General features: G+C 37.5%; 1 protein-coding gene across 1 annotated transcript; it reads left to right on the top strand.

Moving 5' to 3' along the window:
* Positions 1 to 305: 305 nt before the first annotated feature.
* LOC140168385 (kelch-like protein 38) lies at positions 306 to 20,941 on the top strand. Its single transcript, XM_072191762.1, has 5 exons — positions 306 to 521; positions 12,426 to 12,627; positions 14,353 to 14,988; positions 15,987 to 16,259; positions 17,926 to 20,941. Exons 2-5 carry the CDS (start codon positions 12,496 to 12,498, stop codon positions 18,874 to 18,876), a joined length of 1,992 nt encoding a protein of 663 aa, XP_072047863.1. The 5' UTR covers positions 306 to 521; positions 12,426 to 12,495; the 3' UTR covers positions 18,877 to 20,941.
* The last annotated feature ends 1,196 nt before the right edge of the window (positions 20,942 to 22,137 follow it).

Raw genomic sequence — 22,137 nt, 5'->3', positions numbered from 1 at the left:
AAATCCCAGAAATTGAGGAGGGAGGGACGAGAACCAAAATATTAATTTTACACGGCCTTATTTATAGTGTTTATAATTTATTTCAGCCACTCAACACTTTTTTAAATAAAATTAGGGGGTGTAAAACTGAGACGATTCGTCCCGGGGATTCGTCTCATGTGTATAAAAAAAACCATGCATCGACTTTTAAATTTTGGGCGATTTTTCCCGGCTATTACCTATTTATACCCGCGACTTGGGTTTTTTTTGGCAACCCATTTATATTGATCCCTGGGCGCGGGCTTACCCTGGGCCCGGTCCCTGGGTCACATCATGATCATCCCGGGTCATGGTCATTCGAGCTTGAAGTGCACATGCGACATGATCATAGGTAAACAAAGCAACTTTATAAAGTAATTCGGTGTATGGACATAGGAACGGCGTCCATGAGACTCAGCGAGTCTAGTTTGTCCTAGGATTTCCAACCTCCTTCGACCATTTTCCTCTAGACGTAAATACTTGACAAGGTCCATAGTGCCAAGGTAAGTTTGAATCAATCATGTTTATAGTGTTAAATATGATCGGGGTTATGATCTTCATAGTTAGGCCTACGTAGGACTATTTCATGATGCCATCTAGTACAAGGAACTTTACGATGTCCTCATTCACAAAGTGATACTATCTGTCCATGTTAATGGCGAGCGGTCCGAATTTTGAGCCATACAAGTTTACGTGGTGAACTAGATGTCATCTACCATGGAGTAGCCCGACCCATCGATCATGAGCATGATGAGCTATCCATTCATGGGAATCATGGCCCTATTGGTTCCTTCCTCGCCATGATAGGCCTATAGGGCCATGACTTTGTACATCCGGCCATGATGGGACCAAGCATTGTCCGGACAAGTGAAAAATCCGGATAAGTGAATTACATGTAATTCTGCATTGACTGTCCCAAGTACTGAAATTGTGACAACAAAAGAATTGTTTTATAAACCGGGGTTTTAAATGGGGGAGCAAGAATTTTTGGTGAGCCGAAGGGGGGGCAAGCAATTTTGGCAAGCCGAGAGGGGGGAAGCAATTTTGGCACACATTCTTGGGGCGCCTTTTAAATAAAACGTTCTAAAAAAGCCTTGGAAAACCGTACGGAAACGCTTAAATATGCAAATTTTCCTGCTCGCTGCGCTCGCAACATGTATAGGCCCTATATAGGCCTACCATTTAAAGTTTGCAAATTGTGATCCAAAAAATTTGCTATGTGCAAGAGGGGGGGGCAAAGATTTTTTGGCGGGCCGAGAGAGGGGGGGAAGCGATTTTTGGCGGGGCTTTTGGAAGTTTTATTTTTAAAAGTCAGAATTATTGCACAGCCCAGATGGCTTTAGGATGATGCAACATACATGTAGATAAGGCCCTTCGCACTTGATTATTAGTTTCCTGTTTACAGCCCGCATCCAAAATTGAAAATTGATAAATACCGGGGGTACATACACAATTTTGCACAGCCCCCTAGGTGCTGCGCTATAATTATGAGTCCCCCTGGGAGGGTGAAATTTCCAGACGGCTCGCCAAAAATCACTTACCCCCCCCACTCGGCCCACAAAAAAATCGCTTGCCCCACCCCCTCTTGGCCTGCTAAAAATTCTTTGCCCCCCCCTTGCGCATGCCAAATTTTTGGGATCCCAATTTACAAACCTTAAAGGTCTAGCTGCACTGAGCGAGCGAGCAGGATAATTTGCATTATATATATTTAAGGGTTTCCGTACTGTTTTCCTAAGTGTTATTAGAGCGTTTTACTTAAAAGGCGCCCCATGAATGTGCGCCAAAAATGGGGGGGGGGCAAAAAATTAGTGGTGAGCCAAAAGGTGGAGGGGCAAGCAATTTATGGCAAGACAAGAGGGGGGCAGGCGATTTTTGGCACACATTCTTAGGGTGGCTTTTAAATAAAACACTCAAAAAAGGCTTAGAAAATTTTCCTGCTTTCTGCGCTCGCAACATGTAGGACCTACATGTATATGTGACAGGATCTGGTCCATGGGGGCCAAAGGATGCATTTTTTAATATTGAGTTACTGTAATTATTACATACAATAGGTTATCATTTACTGAAAATACCATTGAAGGTGTAGCATATATATACTTAGTTCTAAAGCTGTGAAGTTTTTTGATGTCTATTTACCTAGCTGGGGGGTTTACACCCCCCAGCTAGGTATTGTAATCGTTCGGGTTCTTCCGCTGGCAACAAACCACTGTAATCTTCCGCTTTTCTTCCGCTGGCAACAAAGTGAAAATGCACATGTTTTTTTTTGTTACCCTTTGAGTATGAAACCCTGACTTGATGCTATGTAAGAATTATTTGACTAGTGAAGATATGGTTTGGTCTTTTTGAATCATTGTTTTTCTAAAGGAATGAATGTGTTTGTTAGTTTGTTACTGTAATTTGTTATTTAACCTAAGGCACTTAATTAGTTGAAAAGGTAATTAATGACCTGTTGTTTTTCTGCAAGCCCAGGGAATGTATGTGTGGGAGGATTGATGGCTAATATGATTTTGGATGTAGTTAGTTGGAATTGAAAGGTTGTTGCAGAAAACTTGGATAATAGTGACAGTAGTTTGTGTAGGAAGCAATAGTTGAAATAATGGCATATGGGCACATGAACAAAGTGAATAACTTTAGGTGATTGCAAAGCCAAAGGTTTTCTTTAAGGTTGAATGTCAATGCAGTGGAAATAAGCAGTAATGGCATATTTATATAGGCTTTTTTAATAGAAATTTGATTTTTGATATGAACCATGCAGGTGTGTTAAAGGCACTCCTTAACAGTAATTGTAGTATAAATTTATGGGTTTAATATTATGTTTACTATTAAAAGTACTAGTATTAGGCTCTGGCTTATCTTTTGATTTTGATTTTGCACCGTATTTTACAGACTTTGGTGGTATGTTTGGAAACAGGGGATTAATGAGCCAGGCTTTAAAATGTTTAGCATTGATTTCTGTATGGTTATATGTCCGACCTCTTTCTTTGTATTAATGAAAGTGTTCTCTGGCCTCTTTCTTTGTAATGAATGTGTTTTTGGCTTGATTAGTAATTCCAATGTTAGTACCGGTATATGAAACTATCAGATGTGCTTCCTTTGCAGTAGGAACTTTAATTCTTTCAGTGCCATTATCATGGCAGTTAATATCAAACTCTAGCTAGCATTTGTTTACAGGCTCTATGTTTTGCTTAAGTAAATGATTGTTGGGGATTTTCTTGTCTTCTGATGTTAGGGTTTTTTGTTTTATACTTATATCTTAGAGTATGTATCTTATTTTGTTTGATTAAAAACATCTTGCATTAATATATATTTGAATCCCAGTTCCTAGAAATTAAACATGGTTTAAGATTATGCTAACACAAAAATAGCTTGCAAATGGAATAGACCTACATGAATGCGGGATATGAATTCATTTGTTTTCCTACCTTTTTTGTTTGTTTATGAAGTTGGGGAAAATAGTATAAAAGCCTTTAAAAGTCTAGTAATTGGTAACTGTAAAAGAAGTGCAGGTACCCTTCATGATACCACTGGGTATTATACTGTGCGCTGGCAGCACTATTGTGGTGCCACATTACATTTGATGTAGTATATATGTCATGGACTGTAACATTTGAGCTGTTTTAGGGGTCAATTGGTCATGGTATACAAGTAATATTGTAAATAATTTTTATTGCACAACCTTATGCCCTACAACAAGTTAAAACTGCATTTCTAAAAGGTTTCAGTGTTAGATGAATTGGTTAGTGCATCGTGGTATGATAAAATGCCTTCTATAATCTGTGGATAAATGTTTATAATCTGTGAGTTAATGGTACCAGTACATTTTATTGTTATCATGGTTATCACCCATTTGCTGTTTTCTGTAATCATGGTGATCTTGAATGAGAAATACTAGCTAGTACTAACAAGGTAAGACTGATCATAGTTTAATTAATTTAATTCTATAGTGATAGTTACAGGACTATTCATGGGTATTGGAATAATTCTGGTAGACCCTGCACAAGTATAACCCTAACCCTAAGCAACCCCAATTATAACCCTAACCCTAATCCTCACCGTTTATAAACCTAACCCTAATCCTAACCCTAATTTAAATTTAAATTATAAGGGGCTGTCATTTTTTTTCTTTGGAAGGGGGTCATGAATATACTGGGAGTGGGGTCATAGAATTTTAGACCAATTATAGGGGTTATAATTTTTCAACACCCAAAATAGGGGGTATAGAATTATTAAGGGCTGGTGACTCAAACTTTTCACTGGCGCTGTGCATGTATTCTTGCACACAATCTTTCATTATATAATGCAGATATTTTATGCATATAGCGCCTTCCTTACACACACAATTAAATTTTAACGCACTCCACACACTTTCTTTGCTCTAAAGTTTTGATCGCTCCTCGCCTTTGTTCCGCAATTAATAATTTGTCTTTAGTCTGTGTAGGTGGAAGTGGGTGGGGGGTCATAAAATTTTCGACCCAACATAGGGGGGTCTAAAAAAGATTGTGCCCATAATAGGAGGGTCATAAAAATGTTTACTCCGGTCACCGACCCCCCACCCGACGAAGAAAATGACATCCCCCTAACCAAACCCTAAAACACAGGGTGCACAGGGTAAACCAGAATCATACCTGGGTAATAATAATAATTCCTATTCATATTTTAGTCCAAGACACAATCCCACCAAACACAAAATGTTTTCGACATCATTCGCAAAAGGTTATAAAAGGTTGTCAGAAAACGTTTAAATGTCGGGTTATATAAAGGGTATATTAAGGTTATAAAACGTTTTCATAACCTTAAAAAACATTTTATGATATTCTACTGTTCAGCAAACAAAAATGTTTTACAAAAAACATTTAAATGTCGGGTTATATAAAGGGTATAAAAACATTTTAATAACATTCCAAAAACATTCTTGAAAACTTGATACAAACATTCTAAACAGAATGTTATTTTGGGGTTGAAAAAATATTTTGCGAAAAATGTTTGCCCAAAATATTTTCAAAAACGTTTTAAAAACATTTTCTTGACCTTTATATAACCCGACATTTAAATGTTATTGAAAGGTTTTGAAAAAACATTTTAAGAACATTTTGTGTTTCCTGGGTTCAAATATTTTAACATAATGTTATTTTAGTATTGACACAATATTTGGCAAAAATGTTTGCAAAAATAGTTTACAATAACATTTTTGAAAACATTTAAAAATATTGTTGTAGTGTGTTTTCATACAAAACGTTTTAAAAACGTTATCATGACCATTACATAAAAATTTTCGACCCAACATAGGGGGGTCTAAAAAAGATTGTGCCCATAATAGGAGGGTCATAAAATTTTACTCCGGTCACCGACCCCCCACCCGGACGAAGAAAATGACATCCCCTAACCAAACCCTAAAACACAGGGTGCACAGGGTAAACCAGAATTATACCTGGGTAATAATAATAATTCCTATTCATGTTTTAGTCCAAGACACAATCCCAGCAAACACAAAATGTTTTCGACATCATTCGCAAAAGGTTGTCAGAAAACGTTTAAATGTCTAAATGTCGGGTTATATAAAGGGTATATTAAGGTTATAAAACGTTTTCATAACCTTAAAAAACATTTTATGATATTCTACTGTTCAGCAAACAAAAATGTTTTACAAAAAACATTTAAATGTCGGGTTATATAAAGGGTATAAAAACATTTTAATAACATTCCAAAAACATTCTTGAAAACTTGATACAAACATTCTAAACAGAATGTTATTTTGGGGTTGAAAAAATATTTTGCGAAAAATGTTTGCCCAAAATATTTTCAAAAACGTTTTAAAAACATTTTCATGACCTTTATATAACCCGACATTTAAATGTTATTGAAAGGTTTTGAAAAAAACATTTGAAGAACATTTTTGTGTTTTTTGGGTTCAAATATTTTAACATAATGTTATTTTAGTATTGACACAATATTTGGCAAAAATGTTTGCAAAAATAGTTTACAATAACATTTTTGAAAACATTTAAAAATATTGTTGTAGTGTGTTTTCATACAAAACGTTTTAAAACGTTATCATGACCTTTATATAACCCGACATTTTAATGTTATTAAAACGTTTTTACCTAAACCAAAAGCCAAAATATAACTTATTTAAAAGCGTTTACGTTTTGTGTTTGCTGGGATGTTTATCATCACCGTTCAACATCTTGAACCGTTTACTAACTGCTCCTGTTTACTCTACTAGCTCCCGCTAGTTTTGAATAAAATAAACACACTATCTGTGGTCATCTTGTGACTCCTACATTTTGGTCATCAAAAGTATTATGCCCCCTCCGTATTTTTCTTTCCGAAAATGTATGACCCCTGTATATTTGTGATCCTCCTTCCAAAGAAAATAATAGCCCCCTAAGGGGTATTTATGGGGCTCAAACTCAGTGACAACAAACCTCACAACCAGGGGACATTTTGCAGGGGTCATGTCAAATCTTAGAATTGCTGCATTTTCTGGCAATATGTAGGGGATACGGAGCTCAAACGCAGTGACAATAAACTTGATGAGAAGAGTAACATTTTGGAATATTTTGCATGGATCAGGTCAAAGGTCAGCTGGGGTCAAATCTTCGAATTCAATATCTGGACATCTGTAAGGGGACGGGGCTCAATCTCGGCGACAACCTCATGACCAGGGAACATGTTGGAACATTTTGCAGGGGGCAGGTCAAAGGTCAGCTGGGGTCAAACCTTGAATTTCAATATCTGGACATCTGTGAAGTACGGGCTCAATCTCGGTGACAACCTCATGACCTGTGGAACATATTGGAACATTTTGCACGGGTCAGCTCAAAAGACATCATTCTGGGGCCAAATCTTAGAATTGCGTTATCTGGACATCTGTAAGAGGTACAGGGCTCAAACTCGGTGACAACTCATGACCAGGGGTGAATTATGGAACATCTTGCAGGTGTCTGGTCAAAGGTCATCTGGGTCAAATCTTAGAATTGCATTTTCTGGACATCTGTGAGGAGTACAGGACTCAAAACTCGGTGACAACAAACCTCATCACAGGGGAACATTTTTGGAACATTTTGCAGGGGTCAGATACCTCCACAACACCAACATGCCCCAGCTAGGTTTGTGGTCTATGACCACCATTTGCCTCTAGTTTCTTATGTATTTCATTGTATTTTACTCCATATTTTTACCTTTATTTCAGTTTCAAATTTGCCGCCTTTGCCATCCCCCCCCCCCCTGAGGCCCCCATGGACCAGATCGTGTCGCATATAGACCAGGCCGAGATGGGGGGAGCGATTTTGACATTTTATCCCGGGGAGGGGCTTGCACAGCCCCTAAGTATAAGGGTCAGTCCATGTCAAAACAGACTGAGTGTACACCCACCCTCTTGGATTATGCTCTCCTTTGGCTCAGGGGTACCTTTCATGGACCCCTAGGTGAGGTCACAAGAAAAAAATTCAAATTCAATTTCGTTTCGAATGGCGGGCCATCTAAGTTTGGCGACCTTGACCAAAATTGGGAATTTAAGGTGTCCAAATGACAAAGCGCTCTCTTTGAGAGGCATTTTCTTCTTAATTAAATCAGTTGTGACCCTCTTTTTGAATGTGGTCACTCACTGGCTGTGTCTGAAATGCCTAATGCCAAAAAAGATTGATTTCGGACTTTCGTTGGGATTTCAGAGGGGGGCAAAATCAGCACTTCATACTGTTCAATCAAATTATCTTTGATTTTGAAGGACCCATGATAATGCCACAGTGCACTTATAGGTCCTAATTATGTTCAGAATGGATTAACCATGTGCCAATGTCTATGAGCAATTCAAAAAGAGAAATTTCTAGACCCCTACAGAATTTTAGGCCCCCTAAAGTGGTTCAGCCACAAATGGCGCTTAAAATCGGCAAATTTTGACACCTAATAACTTTAGGTGTACACCAGATATGAATTTCTAGTCTTTTGCATCTGAAAGAATGTAGTCTAATGTTACTAGGAACATAAGATTTGTTTTGTATTTTTGTGTTTTGATACTTTCAAAAGGTCGTTGACCTATGAACATTTTTAATCATAGCGCCCTCCTGAAAGGTCTGACACATAACAAACTATACATTTTGGAATCCTCATGACCATACTGAGTAATTTGATATATTACTTGACATAATTGGGAGCATTATGGAAATTTGACCCCCATAACCTGTACTTTGCATGTGCATCGTTGCCAGGAAGGGCATTTTTGACCCCCTTAAAAATCCATACAGAGGATTAGAAAGTAGTTTTTTCTTATTACTTGACTCAAGAGCAACTTGAAATATCAGGATAAATAATACAAATGGCTATAAAGTGATCAAAAATATAAAAAAATATCATACTAAAATTGGCATTTTGTACCGTATCCTGTATGCATGGTATATTAGGCAAAAATGACTATTTTTGAAAGCGTCAACTTAATACTAAAACACAAAAATACAAAACAAATCTTATGTTCCTAGTAACATTAAACTACATTCTTTCAGATGCAAAAGACTAGAAATTCATATCTGGTGTACACCTAAAGTTATTAGGGGTCAAAATTTGCCGACTTTAAGTGCCATTTGTGGCTGAACCACTTTAGGGGTGGCCTAAAATTCTGTAGGGGTCTAGAAATTTCTCTTTTTGTGAATTGCTCATAGACATTGGCATATGGTTAATCCATTCTGAACATAATTAGGACCTATAAGTGCACTGTGACATTATCATGGGTCCTTCAAAATCAAGATAATTTGATTGAACAGTACGAAGTGCTGATTTTGACCCCTCTGAAATCCCAACGAAATTCGAAATCTATCTTTTTGGCATTAGGTATTTCAGACACAGCCAGTGAGTGACCACATTCAAAAAGAGGATCACAACTGATTCAATTAAGAAGAAAGTTCCCCTCAAAGAGAGCACTTTGTCATTTGGACCCCTTAAATTCACAATTTTGGTTGAGGTCGCCAAACTTTGATTGCCCGCCATTCGCAAAGCGAAATGGAATTTGAATTTTTTCTTGTGACCTCACCTAGGGATCCATGAAAGGTACCCCTGAGCCAAAGGAGAGCAAAATCCAAGAGGGTGGGTGTACACTCAATCTGTTTCGACATGGACTGACCCATAAGTATCCATGATATGAGGGGACAAAATATGGAAAAAGTCAACCTCATGTCCCCAGGCCAAAAGTCAAATGTTAACATGGGCCCAATTGGGCTTAAGCTCGGACTTTTGCATGTGAAAAAGTCAACCTTTAGCCTGAAACTAAGTGCAAAGTATCCTTGAAGGGAACATGAATAAAAAATTCCTTTAAAAAGGAAATGGGCGTACAAAGAAAAAGTGCCCATGATGTATACCGTATAGTATTGTAAATTGAGTGAACAGTGATATAAATAAAATAACGAAGTACTTTAGTGCAGTACTTGATGATTTGATATTTTGAGGGTATAATTTAAAGTTATTGCATACATAAAGTTACCACTTCTCCTTGTACTATATATCAGGGGTACTCGAAGTTTGGTTTGGGTAGGGCTGCTACTGCTAAGAATTTGAAAATGGACCCATCAATGTAACAATTTTGCCAGAAATTTGGACCCATCAATATACCAAATGTCAAAATTTTCACCCAAATGTACCACAAATTGTTGTAGTTTTACACCCCGAAATTATTTCAAAATTTTTCAAACAGTTTTGGCTACAGTGAGGCGAAATTGAGCTATTTTCGGGAAAAAAATAAGAACCCATTTTCACTCTGTCCACGAAAGAGGTTTGGCTACTTTATAGATTGAAAAGGAGTACACATACCATGCATGGATATCAATGATAACTTTATAAAATAACAAACTTTATATAGGGAATGGCTTTACTGGTGGGCTTAATGGGCTATATAACTTGTCGGCAAAATGGATGTGGGATGTGACTTCTCATGCTACACTTGTACCGGTAATTACTTATTTTTTCTTGGTTATTTATGCCATTTTATTTTATTATATAACTTACTTTCCTATTTTGTTGTTTCTTACCTTTTTTTTATTTACAATATTTAGTCATTTCTCTTTTGGGGTAAAAGGTATAGCCCTCCTGGAAAGGGCAGTTTGGTTTATCTTTGGTTCTTCTAAAGTGAGTTCACTGTGGTGCTGTGCCCTCTACCTGGTTGCCTTTGCCTCCTTGACGAATACAGGTTTCAGCCCTAGTCCTCAATGCATCAATTGCGTTGCATACCCTCCTTGTCCACCAGATACACGTACTTGCGAATGCAACAGTAAAACTTTGCGAAGATGTTGGAGTGTAGCTGACCGCAGTGTTCCTCGCTCATAGTGAATGCATTCCAAAGCCTAATTGTATCCTTCCATGTCAATAACCGTGTGTTTCATTTTAATCTTTGATGTAGCCAAACCTCATCCATGGACAGAGTGAAAAACAGGTACATTTCTTTAAAAGGGTATATCTTCAAAAATTTAAATAATTGTTTTGGTTTAAAAGCTAACGAATAAAGGTTTCTTTACACACCAAAATATCAACTTTTCAGAAATAGGAGAAAAAGAGGGCACAATGAGAGTTCTGGTTTTATTTGGGACATGCTGTATGATGAGTCAATACTCAATAGAGTACCATAAAAATGCTTGACTGAATGACTGGCTACTTGACATTTCAGATACTAAGTGCAATTTTGATCTCAATGGTGCAATTAGATGATAGGGATTATAAGAAATACCTGTAACATAAACAGTCACTTGATCAATAATGTCCATTTTTACTGGATGTTTTTAAAGAAACATTAAACAGGATGTTAAAGAAACATTTGTTATAATTGCATAATAAGTGTTTGTTCCTGTCCAGTGTTCGAATTTAGGAAAAATAAATGGTTGTCCCACGGACAACCAGATTACAATTTCTGGTTGTCCGTCTAAGTTTTTGGTTGTCCGTAGGCCTACTTTGTCCGGCGGACAACCGAATCAGTATTTTTGGTTGTCCGGTGACTTTTTTAGTTGTCCCGGGCAAACAGACAACCAAAATTTCGAACACTGTTCCTGTCAGCAAGCACTCATGGGTTCATTTCTTTTGTTTTTAAATGATGATAATTCAGGTCTGTGTACGATGAAATATTTGTCCTCCATGTACAGGTTGCAAAGTTTGCCAGATGTGGAGTACATGTATATACCTATTTAGCACTTTCCACTTGATAGAGTTGTGGCATGTCTATTATGACTAGTTCGCACGGCAAACTTAAAAAAAACGGGCAAAACAGATGTGTCATTTATCGGTATGACATTTTCGTTACGTACTACTGTAGCAGAGCTACGTACGGTATGGGTTCCTCGTACTAATTATGACTGTTCCTGAAGTTGGCCATTAAAACAGGATTTGAAAGTATTATATTCTCTGTCAACGTATATGTCTCGTCCAGGTTGGTGTCTTGCTGTGTGACTGTAGCCTGGTAGATAACGAAAGAAGTAAGGCAATTATTTTTCTAATGGACAATTGTTACAGTTACAAGGTGTGGGGGTTGAAATCACGTTTCGGTTCCCATTTCATTAAACTGATCTGTTGTGGGAAGATATGATTTGACCAAAAGGTGGAAAAACTTTTTCCCAATATTTGTGATTATATGCTGCGCCAAAAAAAGTATCCTTTTATCTTGGGAAAATAATCAACAATTTCAAAACTGAACCATATTGGGGTAAATTTTAGAAGTGACAAACTGGCCAAACTCCACAGACTGGTTTGAGAGTGATGGCTATATTTTTTGTGTGCCTTTAATTTAAAACAAAGGAACAAAAGAAAACTGAAACAAAGGAGCTGACAAATAAAATGAAAGTTATGAAAAGTACAGAGAAGTAAAAACTGAAATAAAAATTGCTTTAAATAAAGCTTCATTGAAGAAACTGTGTTGTCTCTTTGTTGCACTTGTTGGAAACTTTTTGCGCTTTGTAACTGGATCTTCGTCTATTCAATTGCTTGTAACTTTACTTCTTGAGGTCACATTGGATTCAATGTGGTGTCATAATGTGCAGGATTAGATAGCGCATATGTTGAAAAACAAATCGAGGGTTGACAAACAGAAGGCTTTAACTCAAAAAGTGCCTTTTTGAGAAAAATGAGTAAAATAATATTTTGCAAGTATTTATTGTGCTATAGATGCAATAGGAAGTTGAATTGAGGTAAGGCTTTATGATTTTAAGAATCTGTTGTATTACATATTATTTTGGTACCAAAATCTCAAAATGGCCAAAAGTGAGTTAAGGCCTTCTGTATGTTTGTCAACCCTCGAAATTTACCCCAATATGGTTCAGTTTTGAAATAGTGATTATTTTTCCATATTTCCAAGTGTAAGGATACTTTTTTGGTGCAGTATATATTAGATATATGATATGCATTTTAAAATTATATCATCTTTATGTTAATTTATTTTACAGTGCTGCATGCTGTAGTCGAGTCCACCAAGTCCCTGGTGTCTGAATCCGAGTCTCTGCCAATTTCCCAGTGATGTCGGAGTCCGAGACAGATGCGGCTTCGGATGAGTCTGAATCCGGGTCTGAATCCGGGTCTGAATCGGAAACTGATGTGGGCGTGGAGTCTGAATACGAGTGTGAAATGTCTTTGTCTGATGTCTTAAAGGTAAGTAATTATTTGAGTTCAGTTTTTATTTTAATTCACTCTATAATGAAATTAATGTGCCCAATCACATAAGGCCAAAAAAAAAATTTGATTGCTTGCCCTAAATGCACCGACCGACCCAAAATTGTCCAAAATCAGGGTCAGTCCTTTTCAAATTTTTTTTATTTTTAGATTTGTGACTGGAAGTGCTACGAATCAGCCGTAAAGTCGGCCTCCGGTCAATTTAGTTTGATTTCGTGTTTAAAAAATATATATCATAAGCTTTAAAATTTTTGACCCTAAAATCTCATTTTGACAAAAAATCTTATTTTGACCAAAAATCACATTTTTGACCAAAAATTACAATTTTGACCAAAAATCACAATTTTGACCAAAATCCACATTTTTTTACCCAAAGTCACATTTTTATCATAAAATCACATTTTTGACCAAAAATCATATTTTGACCAAATTTTTGACGTTTTTGACAAAGAAAGGATTCTGAAAACATAATAATGATCAAATTTGATGTTTTTTTTTCACCCAATACAAAATTTATTGGTCTCGCTATGAGTTTAAAAATATTGGACTCGACTACGTACGTCTCGTCCAATATTTTAAAACTCATAGCTTGATGAATAAATTAGTGCATTGGGTTCAAACCATCCAATTGCTACATGGTGGAGGCATCCCAATCAACGCCTTGCGTTTCTAGTTTTTTCAATTTGCAAACCTTAAATGGTTTGGATATAAAAAATTCTCTTGCCCCCACACACAATTGACAGGCCAAAAATGTCTTCCCACTTTGGATCTTGTGTGCGGCTTATGTTAATGTTATCATTCAAATGGTTGTTTGTTTGGTTGTTTGTTTCTTTGCTTGGCTGTCCGAGTGGAAGCAAATTCATTAATACACTGCAGCTCCAACGCAATAACCGATCAACTTCATTATTATGTTTTCAGGGTTATAATTAGGAGTTAAGAAAACCTAATGATAATATTGGATGGCTTATTTCGCATGATACCATAACATATCGGATTCGTCATACAAATAGCGAACTCGCCGTTGGCTCGTCCGATATTTTTATGGCCTGATGTGCTCTATAGTTTTGTGTCATGTTATGTGCATATTTATGAATATTAATGAGCTTATTTGCATATTTACATTAATCCACTCTGCAGCTTACATGCAATAAACGATCAACTTCAAATTTGGTTTGGTGAATGAATATGGTAGCCTGATGTGCTATATAGTTTTGTGTCATGTATTTGCATATTTATGAATATTAATGAGCATATTTGCATATTTTTCCTACATTTACATTAATCCACTATGCAGCTTAAATGCAATAACCAATCAACTTCAAATTCGGTTTGGTGATTGGATATGGTAGCCTGACGTGCTGTTTTGTGTCATGTTATTTGCAAATTTATAAATATTATTGAGCTTATTTGCATATTTACCTACAATTTCATTAATCCACTCTGCAGTTTAATCACAAAGGCAGATCAACTTCAAACTTGGTATGTGGATTGGATATATATGTGGCCTGATGATGTGCTGTATAGTTTTGTGTCATGTTATTTATTTACATATTTATGAATGTTAATGAGCTTATTTACATATTGCATATTATTTGTATTTATAAACCTCTGTTATTTTACACACCTTTGTGTGGGGGCCACCTTAATTACAAACCTTTTAATTCTAGTTTAAGTTCCCCTATATATATTTTTATTTTTTTAAAGACTGTGGCAAAAAATATAGAACAGCTACCAGAGTGGATTCCGAATTCCATCAAGGATCATGCACAACGCAAGTCTCATATTACGCAAGTATTTAAAGTCACTAATGGACTCCACAAACTGCAGAAGAACCAAACCTTCTGTGACATCACCATCAAAGTAGAAGACACATCATTTCCAGCACACAAGGCAGTTCTAGCAGCGTGTAGTGACTTTTTCACTGCAATGTTCATGTCAGGTTTTCAAGAAAGTCATGAAGCAGAAGTCACTGTCACTGGTACACCAGAGGCCTTCCAAGTTTTACTGGACTTTGCTTATACAGGCAAGTTGGAGCTCACCATGGAAACAGCCATTGATGTCTTGGAGATGGCACACTATGTCCAGTTTGATGATGTGGTGGAGAGCTGCAAGTCTTTCTTGAAGCAAGAATTTATCGCTCAAAGAGTTGATACCAAAGCTGCTGTGAGGATTTATTCCACTGCTGATACGTTGAGTTTAACAGAACTTGTCAACAGCTGTAAACGATACATGACAGATAGTTTTAAGAAATCTGAGCCATCTGAAGACTTTCTGGAACATGTGACTGCTGAAATAATGGAAGAGCTTGTTGAGAGTTCTGATTTGAAAGATGAAGAACGGGTAGGTGGGATTATTTCTTGCTCAATTCAACATCAGTCAGCTCATTTGAATTTTACACCAGCCCGAATCTGATCATGAGCTTTAGATTGTGCAGTGCATACATGTAATGAATTTGACACAGTTTTGTAGACCAACTGAATATCAAGACCCGGGGTACTCAAGTTTGGTTTTGGTAGGGACGTGCCGCTGAGAATTTGAAAGTGGACCCATAAATATACCAATTTTTCAAGAAATTTGGACCCATTGATATACCAAAAGTCAAAATTTTTGGCCAATTTTGAAAATTTTGGCTAGATTAAGGAAAAATTGGGCTAGTTTCCGAAAAAATTGAGAAAATTTTGAAAAAAGGACCCATTCATATACCAAAATAGGCTTTGAAAAAGGGGTCATTGATATACCAAAAGGCTGAAAATGCTACCCATATTTGCGGCACGTCCCCGTATGGTCATTTGTACTGAGTATCCCCCCCAATCAAGACACATTTAGGACTGATGTATGCTACGTACATGTAACACAGAAAATATTGTACATGTATCAATCATCTTGATCAAGTATAAAATCAACAGCTAATCGCAAGAAACTAAAATGTCTATTTTGTACACTGTTTATACATAGATGGAGGTCCCCTAAAATATTTCTAATTTAAGTCCTAATGATAAAGAAAGCAGTAATTGATTTGTGCATCTTCCTTGTTACAGCGAAAAAAAATACCATGTTTTAGGCCAATAGAGTAAAATTAGACAGTTTTGCGCGCCTCGCACAGAAATACCAAAATTTACCTTCAATTAATTTGGGCTATAAAGATTTTTGTGTGCTTTATTTGGGCAAAGTGAAACTGGCACACTGAAACCGGCGAAAATATATGCTTGTTCCCCCCAAATTTATATATATATATCACGCTTTAATCACAAATCTGTTACATTGATGTTTCGATGCAATTCTCCTTTCATGCTTTTGTTTCTTTTTTTATAATGTTGTTGTTTGAATTTTGTCCACAGATATTTGACACAACAGTTGCATGGTTACAGCATCACTGGGAAGATAGGAAACGGTACGCAGCATCCTTCTTTCAGAAAATCCGTCTTGGTATTGTACCCACAAGTCACCTGTCAAAGACTGTGTTTAAATATCCTAATATGTACAGCGTACCAGAATGTAAGGAGTTGATCGACAAGGTCATGGAGATGCTTGATCCCAGAAAAAGGAAACCAAATGATCCACCTTTAAACCACATAGATCCTAGTTTGTTTGCTACCAGAACAACAGTCAATGTAAGAATCAAGCATTTATGCATCATTATAGTGTGAATCATGTCAAATTCGGATACAGCCCCATTAATCATGGGGGGAGGGGGGAAATGTGCCCTGGCCGCCACCCTTAGGGGGGGCGCCAATTCTGCGCAACTCCAAGCGATGAAAGTCAAAAATTTTGCGCATTTCAGCACATAATCAATTGAAAGAACATTTTTTGTTTATTCAACTTCTAGTAACCAAAATTAATTAGTGGTAGATCGATCTTATTTGTCCAAAATTTGGCGCTACCAACCCTAGTTACGCCACTGGTAGAAGTAGACATGTAACAGGATTAATTACCATAGCGATGTGTCAATACTATTTTGGAATGTATTGCCCTACACTAGGTGTACGGGGGGGGGGTAAGGATTTGCTAAGTACCCATGCTAGTTGCGAGATTCCTGGAAGTTATTAACCTCTACCGGGACTAAAAACTTTATACCCTTAGCGAAACCAGATTTCTCTAAAAACATATCCCTAGCGGGACCAGATTTCAATAACAAAGCATACCCCTAGCGGGGCCAGATTTCTGTAAAACATACCCCTAACGAGCTAGTTTTCGCCTGGCATTTCAGTGAAAGCCCCCCCCCTCCCATATGACCAGGTGCACAAATACAACATTTATTGCACCTGAAATGAGTTTTGAAAGTCAAAAAATTCACATTTTGTTTTATTTTTTATCCAAAATTCAAAAAAATAAGATACGTGGGCATGGAATCAGAAAATTTGATACCCTTTGGAGACAAGAAGTAGTGAATTTGGTATCCCTAGACAAAAGGCAGATACTCTCCACAAAAAAAATTGGGAGTTTGACAAACTATATTACTCAAACAGGTGGCATATATACAGTAGTTCAATGGTTTTGGTAGACAAGGTCAATTTCAGATTCAGTCATGTAGGTTGCACATTCATGTTATGCTGACTCAGAAGGTACATCGATCACATATGTGACCCCTCAGCACAACTGAGCCCTGAAGTCGCCAATCATCATTTTTGAGATATTCAACCAAAATATTCTGCTTGAAATTAGCTTTAAAATGATGTATATCATGTCTATAGTACTTGACATTTAAGTAGTGAAAAATCAATAAAACAGTCAATAAATCCTTTGTTTCCTATTGTTTATTGTTAAGTTCGATGGAGCATATCTCAATAGTGGCACTGGCGACATCCGGGCTCAGTTGTGGAGGATGGTCACATATAGAGAATTAGATATTTTGCCTGTAGTCCCAGCAATGGACTTATAGTCCAGCGACAGCGATGGACCGTAGCTAGTCCAGCGATGGACAGTGGACTAGCCCAGTAGTGATGGACTACATATAGCTAGTCAGCGATGGACTACTATAGCTAGTCAGAGCGATGGACTATAGATATCCATAGTCCATGGATGCTCTACAAATAATCATGTGAAGGACTAGAGACAGTCCATGAATGCTCTATAGAGCTTCACATCATGAAAACACCTATAGAGCTTCAAGGCCAAATAGAACTTTAAATTTTGTGTTCCATGGTATAGGAATCTATAAATCTTCAAAGACTCTATGACTACTTGGATGACTACTTTATGAACTGCTTTTCGAATGCCTTCAACTTTGGTAAGGGGTACCATAAAATTAATCTGATCTAATTTTGATTATTTTTTCAGGCTGCAGTATTTCTTGACGGTAATACGTATCATTGCATGTACTATGACACTACAACTAGCAAATGGCTTCGTATGGATAAATTTCCTGATCTGCCCAAGGAAGACTGTTTAAAGAAACGCAAAAGCTGCTGTAATGCTCAGGGGCATCTTTATTTTGCACATGGTACGGAACGACTCCCACATAAGTTGAAGTGCCCACAGTTTCTCAAGCTAGATGTTGCCAATAACCAATGGTACACATTATCACCAATGATAGAGCGACGACAGAACTACCCTCTTGTGTATATGAATGGCAAGATCTTTGCCATTGGTGGGGGAGAGAATCCAGCATCTTGTGAGGCATACTCCATCAGCAAAAACAGGTGGCAAGCAATCGAACCAATGATACGTAGTGATATGAATGTGCATTCATTATCTTGTGCCGCACATGGGAATGAGGACGTACTTCTTGTATATACTTGTAAGGTAGGAATACAGAAAGGCGATAAAGGAGAACATATCTTGCAGATGTACAACAACGAGGACTACAGTGGCAATTGGTCAGTTCTCTTGAGAGCCACTCACCCTTTCTGCAGTATCACAGGTTTAGTGGTGCATGAAGGGAAATGCTATCGCGTTGTTGGTAAATGTATTTGCAAAGAAAAAGGTTGCAGTTGGCATCAAATAGTTGTTCACGAGTTGGTTATCCGTAAAAAATATCCATGGGCAACATTTATAGGTGAAAAACAAGATCAAAGCTTGATTCCTGCAAAGTTCAAGAAGGCGGCATTCCGCATCAACCAGGATGTGTTTGTGATAAGCAAATTGCAGACGTATCACAAAACTGGAATCAAGATAACAAGTAATCAAGTGGAACCGGTCAATTTAGACATGTGGAAAAAACTGTCTTCTTTCCGAGGTGGAAAGTTCCAATTTACATCCTTCATGGTTGATAAAGCATTGTGGGTGTAAGCATAGGCCTATATCATTGTTTATGCATGCTGCAAAATAATTAAGGTACATGCCAAATTCAATTATGGTGGTCTTGCTAAGGGCCAGTCGCTATTTACGGCGATGGGGATGTCAAATTTTTTCGACAAAAATTTTTGCTCCGTCAGTTTGGTTGGTTCGCTCCGTCACATTCCACCTCCTTCCTGGCAAAAAATTTTGGATTCCCACCTAAAATGGAATAAAGTGCAGTCATGCATTATTAAGAATGATGCAAATCAGTCTGAAGAAGACTATAATGGGTTTGTGACCTACAGTTTGTCCACATTGGAAGTATGGTGAGGTACGCAATGTGTAAGCGTATCGTGGGTCACTTATTAAGACGCTCTGTGACCCGGGTCTGTGACATGTATTTGTGTGCGCCTGTCGCGTAGCAGTGTGTTAATTCTTTTTAACATTACAGCGCGCATAAACTGCGTAATTACTTCGTACTTCAATATATGGATGGGTACCAATCCCGGGGGGGGGGGGCACTTCAATATGAAATGGATATACGTGTAGGGCTGGCACTTTCGCAGTAAGGGGCATTCGGTGAGAGCAAAATGTAAAAAATACGGGGTCATTGGGTGAGAACATGACCTTTGGAACCTTTGGGTGAGAGACTGAGAGCCGAAACAGCGTCGAAAAACCTCGAAAATCGAATTTTTAGTTCAAAAAGGCTTCAAATTTCTTTGTTTTTTCAAAAATAGGTAACAAAATCAGTGATAAATGAATGTTGCTGTTCAAATTGAAAAATAAGGGTCTTTGGGTGACAGAACATGTGTTCGTAAAAAAAATATGGGGTCTTTGGGTGAGAGCGACGCTGAAAAAGGGGGTCTTAACAGCCCTACATACGCGTCACCTCCAAAGTGGGAGTGCCCCCCGTACCAATCATTCTGAAACTAGCTTGTATTCAATTTGTTCTTTTAAAATGTCCCAATTTGACATTTGTTTAGAGCACCAATACATTTCTGCAATCATTGAATTGGGCAGTTCTGTTCCATTTGTAACCCACACCCCCACTGTAGAAGATTTTGGAATGCTAACCAAATTCAACAGTTTAAACTATCCAGATCCAACTATTTTCATCCATAAAAAGTGGAAAAGGTGTAGAAGTTTTAGAATTTCACACAAATTGTGCCAAATTCCACCGGATTTTATAAATTTCCAGCTGGAATTTCACATAAAAACTAACCAAAAATTGCAATTGAGATGGCAAAAAAATTTTCTGCAGGAAGTCTTGCCTCTTGGTTCACTTCAAAATTAATTGACTGTCCACAGTCTCGATTCGGTTGGTCTCTGGATAATGGAACGATATGGCCTATAAAGAAGTCCTTTCAATACCCCTTCCCAGTCCGCTTCAATATCATACTCGGAGCCAACAACCAATTCATCATATCCACAAATCGATGCCACCAGACTGATTACACCTATATTGAACGCTAAAAGTGACCACTTTGGGTTGATTTTAAATGTTGTATAGTTTATACGGTACATTATCAGTCATTATCCATGGACCGATGCAGGGTCTAACTTCAAAATGACTTTGTTGTATTTTAAGACTTATACTATTTTATCCATAATTTTATGGTGATGGGCCATTTGTATTGCATTTTAGACAAAGGTTGTAAGTAGTGTATGTAGCTCAACTTAATGCACAGACAAGGAAATCTACAGGTATTTTGTGTATTATGTAAAATCTAAACATTTTACTTGGACCTCAGAATATCCTTAGTTCCAAAAGCAAAATGTTTAAATTTTTCACAATACCCTTAAAACAACTGATGCGCAGTCATTATCAGTTAATGATTTCCTGCCTTTTTTTTTATATTCAGGCGTACTTGAGGGGAGGGGGCACTCACTAAAAATAGGTGACGGGATGTGCGGGCACATTGACCCCCATTTTTCAACTTCTTCTCACCCAATGAACCCCTTCTTGTTTTACTGAACTCCCTCTCACCCAATGATCCCCTTTTTGTTTTCCTGTCACCAAAAGACACCCTTTTTTCAAAAATGTTTGGAAAATTTCTGATAATCTCTCACTGAATGAGACCCAAAATTTTCCCAGTCACACTGAATGACCCCCTTTTTTGTAAGCTTTTCCCCAGTCTCACCAAAAGACCCCCATTTTTATGGCCTTCTCACTGAAAGACCCCCCTTTTCAGTGTTTAGGCTCTCAACAAAACTGCTGTCCGCACTTCCCTGTCACTTCCAGTGTCGAGCGCACCACCATTTATGCACAACCAAACCAAATAATAAAGCAATCAAAAAAATTACCAAACTAATGACTGTTACAATATTAGTGTGTTGTTTCTTGAAGTACTCAGCTCTATAACTCCCCGCCCCATTCCTGATATCAGAATCTGTAGTGGGCAAGAACCTACGTTTTCTCTTTTATCTTTAGCGACAACATGATTGCCCTTCCCGGGCCCACTTCCTTGTGGTAAATCCGACCCTGCACCCACCTGATGGGAAAGAAGGGGTGCATTTATAGGCGTAGATCCTGGGGGGGGGGATGGGGATAAATTCTCCCCAATATTTTGAAACTTTTGGGCGCGGAGCGCCCGAATATTTGCACAAATAGAGCCTATACTACTAGTTAAATTTGGTTATAATCAGGGACAGGCGATTTGCGCGGAACTTTTTTTCCGCGCAATTTGCTATATTTTTTCCTATGGGCAGGGATACATGATTTGCACTGAAAAAAGAATTCCGCGCAATTTGCTATTTTTTTCCGCGCAAATCGCCTGTCCCTGGTTATAATCAAGTTGAATATCGGTCTTAAAGGGGCATTTCGTGATCCACAGCCTCATCCCCCACTTTTCTCAAAAAAAGTTGAGATTTTTATATCACTGGAAACCTCTGGCTACATAATGTTTATGTACAAAATATTTCTTGCAGATTAATTCGTTTTGCAAAGATATCGTGAAATTTGAATTTCGTTTTGGTGCACCAGAACGAAATTACAACGCATTGTCTATGGAGCAGTGTAATACACATAATCATGCATAACTCGCAAACGCAAAATCGGAATCAACTGAAATTTTGGGAATAGGCTTTTTTCGTGGATATGAACTGAAAAATGTCATAAAAGTTCAGTTGGGTAACTCCTGGTTACAATTCAAGGAGTAGGCCTATATAAGCAGAAGCAGAAATCAGTTTTATGCTGTGTGCTTTTGAACACTCGAAAATGTCATTTTAATTCAAAATTAAGTTTAAAAAAAATCTTCAAATAAAAATCATAAA

This window comes from Amphiura filiformis, chromosome 13 (assembly GCF_039555335.1).
Source record: "Amphiura filiformis chromosome 13, Afil_fr2py, whole genome shotgun sequence".
In the NCBI taxonomy this organism is placed as follows: Eukaryota; Metazoa; Echinodermata; class Ophiuroidea; order Amphilepidida; family Amphiuridae; genus Amphiura; species Amphiura filiformis.
This window is presented reverse-complemented; position numbering and strand designations above follow the sequence as displayed.

Bases quoted from the DNA above. Each gene is read 5' to 3' on its own strand.
- LOC140168385 (XM_072191762.1), top strand. From the start codon at position 12,496: ATGTCGGAGTCCGAGACAGATGCGGCTTCGGATGAGTCTGAATCCGGG. The intron at 14,989-15,986 runs GTAGGTGGGATT...TTTTGTCCACAG, and splicing joins ATTTGAAAGATGAAGAACGG to ATATTTGACACAACAGTTGC. The intron at 16,260-17,925 runs GTAAGAATCAAG...TTATTTTTTCAG, and splicing joins CTACCAGAACAACAGTCAAT to GCTGCAGTATTTCTTGACGG.